The sequence below is a fragment of the Leguminivora glycinivorella genome, chromosome 13, assembly GCF_023078275.1.
Source record: "Leguminivora glycinivorella isolate SPB_JAAS2020 chromosome 13, LegGlyc_1.1, whole genome shotgun sequence".
Lineage (NCBI taxonomy): Eukaryota > Metazoa > Arthropoda > Insecta > Lepidoptera > Tortricidae > Leguminivora > Leguminivora glycinivorella.
In genome coordinates this window covers 14773064-14785270 of record NC_062983.1, presented here as the reverse complement: position 1 = coordinate 14785270, position 12207 = coordinate 14773064, and the positions used below count along the sequence as shown (strand labels likewise).

The window sequence follows — 12207 nt, the reverse complement described above, 5'->3', positions numbered from 1 at the left end:
AATACAAATGAATGAGGAGATGGCGTCGATAGAGTGATTTTACCAAAGTTAGGATATTTCCAATATCAACAGATAACCAACACGAAACGTCAGTTTGAGCATGTCGTACAAATCCGAAGCTTTGTCTTTTTCTGCAGTTTTGTAGTTACTCTTCTAGATTTAGTTTGTTTTGTTTTTTCTTCTGTACAAGCTAAATTCCTGTTCAAGAGCGTCCCGTTTGTTTTAAACTTTAACCTGAAAACATTTCCGGAATCATGAAGACACGATGCCAAGTGTCTGTGTTTTATTGCAAAGTTAAAACATTTCAAATATAATACTTATAGGAAGTAAGATTACTTACAGTACATGTTTGTTTATTGTCTACGCAATGAAGTATAATCAGTCGCCAGTTATATCGAAGCTGAACACACATGTATAGTTGTGAACGCTACGTTCTGATACAGCCATATTCTTTTCAGAGGATGATAAGGCGTAACGATATTACCCACTGATCTAATTGTTATAAATACAGTCAAAATACTTAACCTCTCTATTGAAATAAATTCACTGCTGTAAACCAAAGTAAATTTTCTATCAAAAAGATTCTTAGTAAAAATATCATGACGACCTCTCTTTCCGTAATCTCTATCTCAGTTTTTCAAACGCAGTCAAAGGTTGATAAAGCCGTCATAAATTGTATTATCAGAGGATTTTCAATAGAACCACAACAATAGGACAAATTACCGGGCAATTTCAATCCATTGCCCTCTAAATGCGGGTACATAAAACATCTTGTTTGCCGGCATCGCACAATAGCGTAGTGGCGTCCGTAAAATTCCAGCATTTCGTCCCACTTTGTCTCCATCGTCTATTGCGGCTGACTAGAGTTGGTGAGTACTGGTGATTGAGTCTCGCGAGTCTTGAAAAACATACTGTACACGAGTAGTGCTTTTAATTTTAAGGCTTTCTGAAAATTCTACAATTCAAAATGAAAAGTGATGAATCCAAGAATATTGGAGACTTAAAACATCTTGAATTTTGACATCTTCTGTATTCTCCTATTCTGTAGGTAAGGGTTCTAAATATATACGTGTACCTTAGATATATATTAAATACATGCTGTACTACTTTCGTAATCAGGCGTTGGAGAGCGGGTCGTCTCACTTAAAGAGAAGTCCCAAAATTGTATAAGCATCTTTTTTTTTTTCATTTTTTTTTTTGTTTGCCGGTATAGCAAAATTTCATAGTGGCGTCCGTAAAATTTCAGCATTTCGTCCCATTTAGTCTCCATTCTCTATTACTGGCTGATTAGAGTTGGTGGATACTAGTGATTGAGTCTGAAAGTCTTTCTAAAAACTCATCGTAATGCGCTCGAAACTGTAATAAAACTTGTATCGAGTGGTAAAGCTTCCTAACAGATCATAAATACAAAATGAAAAGTGATGAATTGAATAATGTTTGACACTTGACACTTACATAATTATGTAGCTAAAACATTTATTGTTTACCGATATCGCACAAGAGCCTAAAGTGGCGTCCGTAAAATCGATTTAGTCAAACGAGTTTTTTTTTAAATAAGTCGAAAGTCGAAATGCGCTCGCCACTGAAACGAGATTTTCGGTTCTGAGTACAGCTTTCTAACAATTGATTCTGAAATTTAAAAGTGATAAACCCAAGAATTTTGGACACTTATCGTCATAATTTTCTTATACCTAAGTTAACTAAATGTGTACCTACATAGTACATACTTATTATTGTGAATTATGTCTTCGTGTTTTGTAAATTGAGTATGAAATTTTGAAGTTAAAGCCACATGAGAAAGTCCAAGTTTAAAAGAACCACTTTCGAATTATTAGCCTACAGGTTGATTAAAAAAAGAGTCTATTCTTACGGTTAAACTCCAAAGACTCGAGCTGTTACCAACACTATCTCGGACGAAACAAATGCGCGGAGTACGCAGGAACGACAGTCCGTTTTTCATTGTTTTACGTGTCACAATGTTGCCACGCTCAAGCCTCGCCATTACTTATTCTCCCCACCGCAAATAATTCAACAGCCAAAGGTCCACTTTCCTCCCATTCACGAATTGAATAACATTACACTATTCATGATATTAAGATAGAGTTGTCCCACGTTGTCATTTCCAAAATTGCGCTGGCGACATTTTGTCTCAATTTTCTAGGTCCCTCGTGGCTCGTATGACACTTACGTTCAAAGTCACCAGCTTTGCCCACCCTGTCTAACATTGCCTGGCTCGAAAAGTAGTGATTATTTCCCAAATTGCCATAATAATGCCAATAATGGTGGCACGTGCCCCTGCCTGATCTCTCAATTAAATCCATACTAATATTATAAATGGGGAATACGGCAAAACGGAGCGACAAATCGACGTGATTTTTTAATTGTAGTTGAAGGGATGGAGAGTGACATAGGCTACTTTTTGTCTCTTTCTAAAACGAAAAGCTGTTATAAATAAATTATTGTATTGTATTGTACATTAAGACGATGTTTGGTGAAGAAATAGGTAATATTTTTGATTCAGCAATGTTAGGCAAAGTTAAACGGTACATTTTTTAAAGAGGCTTCTAAGATATTTAGGTATAATATACCAAGCATAAAACCAAATTATAAGCCCTCAAAGCACTAAAGTCTTACCAAATTCATGCCTCATTTGCCGCTCGCGTAAAACCGTAACAATCCGTCATAACAATGCAATAAAGCAATTAAGGCACACAAACACACGTGTAGCATAAAGAGGAACGCTCTCGTTTGCATTTTTTCCCTCCGTCCCTGTTTTGTCTATTTATGAGTTTCCCTAGTTTTCAAAGGCGGAGATATTGCGCGCCGAGCTCGTATTTGAGCAACAAGAGTGTAATTTCCGCAGGTTTTTGTCTTACAACACATTCCACAAATGGAAAGACGCCGACATTCAAAAGGGGGGTGCTGAATTTTTAAAATGGCCGCTACTGGACGGTAGCTTCGGAAAAACTCAACCCTGCGTTGCCTTTTAATGGGCTTTAATAGTTATTTGTTATACAAGGGGGCAAAGTTGTATTTTAACGCCGAGTGTGGAATTGAAAAACGAGCAAGTGAAAGGATTCTATAGTTGAACCACGAGCGAAGCGATTGTTCGAGAATAGAATCCTGAACTTGCGAGTTTTGTAACACACGAGAAGTAAAATACATTTGCACCCGAGTGTAACACAACACTTTTCCCCTCACTACAGCGAGGAAACTACAACGCAAAAAATGCGTTTATCACAGCTTCCAGTAGTTCCACAGGTGGTAAATCATCTTTATTACTAGATTCACCTGCTTTTATCAATTTTAAAGCAGTTAATTTGACTTTATTCAAGGTCAAATTACTTTACTCACTAGTGGATAAAATGCGTTTTTACCCGCTGGTATTAAAGGACAAAACACGTGTTTCCGAGCTAGTGAGGGGAAAAAGGCTTTATGGGTTCCACTTTGTTACCCGCAATTTAAGTGAATTCGTATGCTAATGTCTCAAGGGAAAACCGTGTTAGCCCGTTAGAAATAATTATCTGTGTAGCTTTCACCTTGATCCTGCTCAGCTTCCGTATGGAAAATATGATGTGAACATGATACATACACGCATAACACGCACTGACGATGGTAAATTAAAAACAAACTTCTACAATTACCCTTGCCTTTGTTTGCGTGGAATACTGTGTCTTTTCTCTCCTGTCACCGGATTATCATCATACGAAGTATAAAAAGTAGACTGTTCGCGCATACAAGCGTACTGTCCTAACCAAAGTAAATTAATGATGTCATGGTGTGAAGACTGACCACCCTTTGTACCTATCTAATAACTTAGCAGTTAAACGGATCTCAAGTATGGGCATTTTCAAAAATTGGGATCTAAAATTTACTCGTTGTTAGTTTTGTGACGACAATTAAACATGAAATTACAATAAAAATATTGTTTTTGTGTTAATTACATAAACTATAAGCAATGATCTGGTTTTCAGACATCAATTTGGTTTTTAGACAAATTTTATTCTTAATTGTCGTCACTAAACTGACATCGAGTTAATTTTTGTTAACAACTGTGACTAACGTTGGGACCCAATTTATGAAAATGCCCATATATCGAAAACGAAAACTTACTTGAATCGATTCCATCAGAATGACTCTTGTGAATTTTATATTTCAAAAAGCCCAGCCTACATTTTATTTCCCAACAAGTTTTTCACACACAATCCAAACTGCAAACAATATCCGAATTTCGTAGCAGTTTCGTTCTACTTGTAGTCGTTTGGCCGCGATTACCCGCAGCTCTTGAAGACATTGAAACTATTTTGTACTCCGAGCTTGCTTGCCGACTTATTGCGAAACTTTAACTGTTCATTGTTAAGTTTAATGGGCAAACAATGTGTCTTTATGAAGTGTGCGGTGATATTATCTTTTGAGGCAAAGTCTAAATGGGTATATAACGATATACGATCTTTTGTTAATTCTACGGACCAACCCCACATTGCTCGCGTGCTATTCTTTCCAATATACATATTAGGGATGTCACGAATGTCGCATGTGTCACATTCGCGAATGCGAATGCGAATGCGAATATTCAGAATGCGAATGTGCGAATGCGAATGCGAATGCGAATATCGCTGAATTTCATAAAAAAGCAAAATAAAAACCAAGCAATCACCAACAACCCGCTCGGTAAAAATGCTTACTATTGGTCAAAATGCCGAGTACGAACTTCACGCTGTAACGAATTTGAGCTATCTGCGCATGTGCGAGTCGACAGTCGACAAGTAGCAATTGGAGCGGCCGGCGCGGGCGAGGAACAAGCTGCCACTTGCACATATTCGCATTCGCAAAACATTCGCATCGTTTGAAGCGAATGCGAATGTCGATGCAAATGTTTAAAAGAATGCGAATCATTCGCATATGCGAATGCGAATGCAAATATTCGTAACATCCCTAATACATATATAAACCGCGGCTTTTTTGTTTTCCGTTAAATTCGACACGTTGTTAGGTTCGTCATCAGGAACCACCCTGTATTATCACTTTTAGTTAAATTCGCAAAAAAAAACATAGTTTTCATACATAATAAATGAATTAATAAGTGTGAGAGACCCTTAAGGATAACATTCAAGTTACTGTCAAGTGATTGACGGCACATGTCAAAACAAATAAATTTTATTAATAACTCGGTAACCGTAAGAGTTGAGGCGCTAGTTTCTTAGAGAAATAACTGTATTTGATCTAAGGAATCTTCCCTTAAAGTTAACTATTCTTAAGTTAAGTATTCAATAAAAACAGGGTGTATGTAATACGTATATATTCTGTCATATATGTCACTTACTGCTATATACGACTATGTTTAGTAAAATAGTCAGCCATATCATTTTGTAACCCGCAGTCAAAAATTCATCTAGCTGCTGATTCACAAAATTGAACGGCATAGCACGTCCTTAAGGAAAGCAAAAGCACTTCTTGAAAACGTCACAATTAAAGCATCATAAAAGCATTGTAATATCAGCCATTTTTTGCCATATTATAATAATGGAGGTTAGACTTATATTGACCGGGATATAGACCGTGATTACCTTTTTGATTTTTGTCGAGCTCCCGATATTTCGACGCAGTTGCATGCATCATGATCACGGAAAACTGACGAAGCAACTTTAACATCCACCCGCCTTCGTCAGTTTTCCGTGATCATGATGCATGCAACTGCGTCGAAATATCGGGAGCTCGACAAAAATCAAAAAGGTAATCACGGTCTATATCCCGGTCAATATAAGTCTAATGAAAATAACCGTGAATCATTAAAAACTCTTAATAATGGAGGTTACCTACTTTTATAATTATATGCTAGACTCTGAACCAATATAGCCCGTGACCTTTATAGCAGGTAACCTCTTAACTTTGAAGCGGACGTCCGTTGCCGTAAAATGACGTCGGTAGCGGGGAACTTATGCCGAAATTGAAACTAACCTCAATCAACCGAACCTCAACGTGAGTTAAGTACATGATTGAAATTGTACCTAGCCAAATACGCAATCGCCTTCGTTTCGTAAGCGTATCGCTAGCTACGATACTATAAAATAATACGATAAATAAAATAAAATAAAAAATAATACGACGCTCCTAGTAGCTCTTGAGGCCCCGTACCCGAATGGCATTTCTGCGACGCGAAACGAAAACGAAACGCCGCGAAAGGTAGTATTGGCTCAGTCGTGCCAATACGCAAGAGGGATAGAGATAGATATCTACGAGCGTTTCGTTTCGTGAGCGTTTGTGCCATTCGGCTACGCACCCTGTAGTAGTTCGACAGAGCCAGACTGCGTTTCGATCGCAACGTAGCGTCAACGTTACGCAATTGCGCAGTTTAAAAAATATTTGAGCAGGTACTTATTTTTTGTTCCTCTACACTGAGATTTTGTATCAGTAATGATTAGCATTGCTAAATATTGTGAGGGAGGTGGTTTCCATTCATCATCATCATCATTTCAGCCGTTAATTGACCACTGCTGCGCATAGACCTCCATTCGTGTACGCCATTTATCCCGGTCCTGGGCTAATCTCATCCAGAGGTGTCCCGTAGTTTTTCGAATGACGTCCAGCCCAACGAGTCAACGGATGCCAGGCGCTTCTTACATCCGAGAGCGGCCACCATTCGGTCAGCATTTTGGTCCACCTGCCATCACTCTGCCTGGCAACATATCCCGCCCAATTCCATTTGAGTTTGGAAATGACGTCACCCACGTCCAGATCCGACGCCGTACCAAGCTTTCCATTACTCATTACAAACTCATTATTTCAGTATAAACATTGAAATAACAGAGATAAATTCATGCTTTAATCGAGAATAACATTTATCTCACAATTATCACGCTCCAAAACTTATCCACGAATTTATAATCAACTACACAGAACAATATACGTAACAGAAACAGTTCCCGACTGTGTATTCAAGGAACAGAGGCCCAACGCTGTACAGATCTCAAAGCTTTGAGGGGATGAGACATTGCGATTCATTCTCGCATTTAAAAGCAAGACTGTAATTTCGCAGGCCTTTGTCTCGCGGTACGCAGAATATGCGCATTCAGTGGGGATTTTTATCGTTTTTCAAGTGGCGCTTTAGTTGCTGAGGTAATCTGTCCCGCTATAAATCTGAATGCCGTGTGTTGTTGTAAGAAATATGAGGTTTTAAAAAGGCATTAGAATTTATGTGAAAATAATGCTTAATACTGCAGGAAAGCTGTGCCATCTAATGAGAAATATATTTACCAGTAGTGAGAAGTATGGATACAGAGAAGCGGCTAGGGTTAGCGCTAACAAATATGAGGATCAGGTTACTTTGTGTTAAAGTAATATTTACGTATTGTACTAGGATAGAACAAACTACGAATAGTACCTATAGTAAATCAATAGGTAGCTCGCGATATTTTCAATCTTCAAGAAAAGAACGTACCTACTCTCTTCTTAAAGGTCGGCAAAACACCTACTTACAATCCTTCGGGTGTTTCGGGTGTTCATGTGTGGAGGTGATCGCTTACCATCAGGCGATCCGTCGGCTCGTTTGCGTCCTTTCTAATAAAAATAGTCTCTAAACGTTATTTCGTTTACTTGCTTATTTTATACATTACCTTCCCACAATATTACGTGGCAGATAAGAGGTAAAAGGCACAATATAATGTTACGAAAGAGGCCAGGAAATATATATTTCCCTGAAGGTAGTCTTCCCGCGTCTCGGTGAATAGTGGGCCTTTTGACAATCATGAATCTTTCTGTACCGCGGAATGAAGTATGAGATGTTTGCTCCTTACATATTTCATGAATATCGTTTGTTTTTATTAAATTCAGCGAACATTACCTTCACTTTTTCGGTGTAATTCAATACTCGTAGCGTGCGTAGGTAATTTGTTTGGATTTTGATGTAGCAGTGATAATGGAAATTGACAGCATTCTATAGTCTATTATAAACTTCACTGTATGTTAATTTAGAAATGATTCTTTGAAAAAGACTTATACATATGTTTGTAGTAAATCTAAATCCAAAACCTCTATTACCACCGAAGTAGTATTAGCAATAACACGCCCAAACAACTACAACACACTTGTACAAGTATGCCCTAATAATTTTATTAATATTATATATTTTAACTAGATATTTGTAAGTTAGGAAACTAAAGGTCTATGATTAATTTAATATGGGCTTATGCTAAGTTTACTCATGTTTATTTCATGACTGTTTGTTTCTCATAAATGGAATAAAAGAAGGAAACTGAAACCGAGTGAAATCTTCAAGTTACAAAAAAGTCTACAGTTTCAAGCCCAATGCGAATTAATTTATATTTACTAAATAAAAATTCCATAATAATCTAAATATATATTATATAAGTAGAAACTGACTAACAACTGACTGACATATAAATGCACAGCCAAAACCGCTGGTCCTAGAGACTCCAAATTTGGCACGTAGGTTCCTTATATAAGGTGTAAAGGAGCACTAAGAAAGGATTTTTCAAAATTCACCACCTAAGGGGGTGAAATGGGGGTCCAAAGTTTGAATGGGAAAACAAGATTAGAATAGTACGCGGGCGAAGCCGCGGGAGAAAACTAGTATTTAATATGAGCCCTATTAAAGAATCCAATATCCAATCGGATTAATGATCTGTCAGCCAAATTGTCGAAAATCACAGGCATCCTGTTTTATTTCACTGCTCGGCGAACTTATGCAACGTGTGCGCGGCTGCCACTAGGTCACTGCACTGTACGAAAGTTCACAGTATTGATTTTATTGGGCCGCACCGAAAATATAAATGAAATGCGCCTTGGGGATGATGCGTGTGTGATGTACATGTAACTGTGTCAGCGAGGATGTTGGCTCGAATCGTTCATTGCTTTACTAATTTAGTAGTAGTAGTAGTAATCACTTTATTGTGTACAACAGTTTATATACAATTTGTAGGAATAGAGATACAAAGGCGAGCTTATCCCTATAAGGGATCTCTTCCAGCTAACCTCGGAGAAGATGAGAGGATCGTTCCAGTACTTAAGATAGACAAACTTACAGGAGTACAATAAAGGTCAAAAGTAATCCAAAATATTGCTAACAATTATATAAACTACATAAATACAAAATGACACTATAAAATAAATTACATACTAGGGTACATAAATAAAATGCAAAATAAGTACCTAGCCAATATATAAATATATCAATACATACATAATATATACATAAAATTCCCAACCATTATCATACTTGTTCAGAAAGCCAAAGTTTCTTCAGATTCACCTTGAGTGATGTCACAGACTGAGACCGTTTGAGCGACAAAGGCATCTCATTCCACAATTTACTATTAACTATTAACCTAAGAAAATTATAGTCTTCGGAAGTAATTCGTGTAGTTTTTAAAATTGTTACTGATTACAGACGTAGTGCGAAAAGGGTTTTCTTCGTATTTTTCCGGAAACGTTCGTATTTGTCATGCTAGTTCAGTCAATATCAGTTCATCTTGTACTGAGACTGACTGAAATAACATGACACGTTCGTACGTTTCCGTAACAATGTGAAGGCAAATCTTTCCGCACTATTTACATCTGTACCTAGTCGCGTTCAGATGAAGTCCTTGGAGGTAAAGGTTGTGCTGGGGGTGTAAAGGGGGGTTGAAGGTAACTTTTTTCATATATTTGATTCTAGATTACTACATTCTACAATTCATACGATTTCGCCTTAATTTAACAAACCCTCGTTTTTTTATTATTATTTATTTAATTATTATAATCAAAGGTAACAATGGTATAAATATACAGTACTCCACAAAACTATGTTATAAGTTTGACTGTGGAGTCAAGAAATCAAATACTTCTAAGGTTAACAGTCAGATATCATCAAAATTGACATTGAGAAACATTAAAATAACATTTAAACATAAATTCAGGAAGACGATCCCTTATAGAGTTTCTAAGAAATACTTTTTTAACCGTCTTTTGAAGGTATTTTTGTTTTGTTCCTGTGTTATGTCACTTGGAAGTGAGTTCAGTAAGTAGGGTATGCGTTTTTTAAGTGTCCTATCACCGTAGTAATTCGACACTCTAGGAACTACATATTTGCCTGCTGATACGGCTCTGGTGTTATGGCTATGGTTAACTTGTTCAATGGCATGTTGCCGATTTATAAGTGTGAAGATAATGAGCTAGACGCACAGATGTCATATATACCATAGATCAAGCAAACGTATCTACTTAGCGTGTCAAATGAACTCAGTAAAATCCTCTAACTTGTCCGTCTTTAATCGCAGCTTGCAGCTTTCGGGCGTCAATTTTTGTACGTTGAAATCAACAAAAACATTGAAAATGCCACGTTACGTGATATTTAATTGCAACAACATAAAAATTATGAACACTCAAGGGCCTGAGACATATTTAAAATCACAGGCAAGTACAAAATCTGACACGCTCGGCCGCCATACAAATAGATGAACTTGTTTTTGGGGCGCATTATAACTAATCCATTTTTTCAATTTTTACACTATGACGTTGAGTTCCACATGTATCCACTGAACACGCCTGCCATATATAACTGGTGGATACTCTATTTAATAATGAAAACATTGTAAAACAGGGAAAAAATTGACCAGTTACATTTGGCCCCCAGTCGAGATTTGTCCCGCTGTGCCTTATATAATTTCATAATTTTGTTTGGCAGGTCTACCCCAGCTTACAAAGAAAGGCAGATATAAACGGAGAGAGCTGCACAAATGCGTTATCGTCCAGCTGAAGGAGTAAGTATGCTTTAAACGATCATGTTACTACAAAGCTGTAACCCTAGTGCTATTCATACTAGAGGTACAAACAACAATGTTTCTGTATAAAAGTATGAGAGCCTCTCGACCTAAACCTCTACCATGGGTATTCTTTTTATATAGACTTTATTAAACAATAAAAAAGTATAAATGGCGGACTTAAGCCCTTAAAGCATTCTCTACCAGTCAACAATAGCGCAACACAGAAATTCACGAATGTGTGTGAAATGAGAAAAATAATTTAAAGAGTATAACAATTAAAAGCAATTTACCACTATTAAAATATATTATTTACAGTAACATATATTACTTGCTTTTGCCCGCGGCTTCGCTCGCGTTAGAAAGAGACTAAAAGTAGCCTATGTCACTCTCCATCCCTTCAACTATCTCCACTTAAAAAATCACGTCAATTCGTCGCTCCGTTTTTCCGTGAAAGACGGACAAACAAACAGACATACACATTTTCCCATTTATAATATTAGTATGGATATAATTACATTTATATCATAAACATTGCATGATGGCACGATGCACAACATGCATACAGATCAGTTCCCCAGGGCTCGAACGTGGGAAATAGTATATTTGCGCTATTGATGAATGACTTGCCATTCTCAAGTCCTGTTGCTAAATTCATTATGTATGCAGACGACATATATTATGTGCCATTGTCCACGGTTGTAGCCAAGGGGAACTGCAGGTTAATGCCAGAGACATCATCGTTAAATTGCTTCACTGGTTTCAAGCAAACGGAATGCAATTAAACATTGAAAAAACTCAAATCCTCCAGTTCTCACTTAATAGTAAAGTGCAACTAAAGCTGGATTTAACTATCAGCGGAGTACCAATAGAACCCGTCGGTTATGCTCGTTATGTTGGCTTTTGCTTCGATACCGGACTGCAATGGAACCAACATATAGACGCGATCTGTAACAAATTGAACTCTGCCTACTACGCTATAGCACGGCTAAAGCAAACCTTGTCAGAACGAAGTCTGCTGACCGTGTACTAAGCATATTTCCATGCACACCTCACAAGAGGAATAGACCTTTGGGGCCTCGCAGCGGATAGAGATAGACCGTTCATTCTACAAAAAAAAGTAATTAGGTTGATATGCAGAGTCCCTGAAGATGAACCCGCTCGTCAGCTATTTGTCAACCTTAAGGTTATGACTGTACCTTCACTCTTCATATTTGAAATAGGTAAATATGTAAGGAAAAACCCTGGCGAATTTCCTATAAGCAAATCTCACTCGGCTAGGAGAGGACCTGCGCTGTTGGTACCCTCGCATAGACTTCAGAAGTCAGGGAAATCACTAAGGGTAATAGGTGCCAAAATATTTAATAAATTACTGATGTAATGTATTAAATAAAATGCTGATGTAATAAAAGGCTGTACTGAACGACGCTTCACTCATGAACTCAAAACG

General features: G+C 37.4%; 1 protein-coding gene across 1 annotated transcript in view; it reads left to right on the top strand.

Moving 5' to 3' along the window:
* The window catches only part of LOC125232774 (Down syndrome cell adhesion molecule-like protein 1 homolog), a 161252-nt gene that overhangs the window by 52824 nt on the left and 96221 nt on the right, over positions 1 to 12207 (top strand). The window contains exon 4 of the mRNA XM_048138556.1: positions 10682 to 10757. Within this exon, the coding sequence (XP_047994513.1) occupies positions 10682 to 10757 (76 nt within the window). The remainder of the gene's footprint in view (positions 1 to 10681; positions 10758 to 12207) is intronic.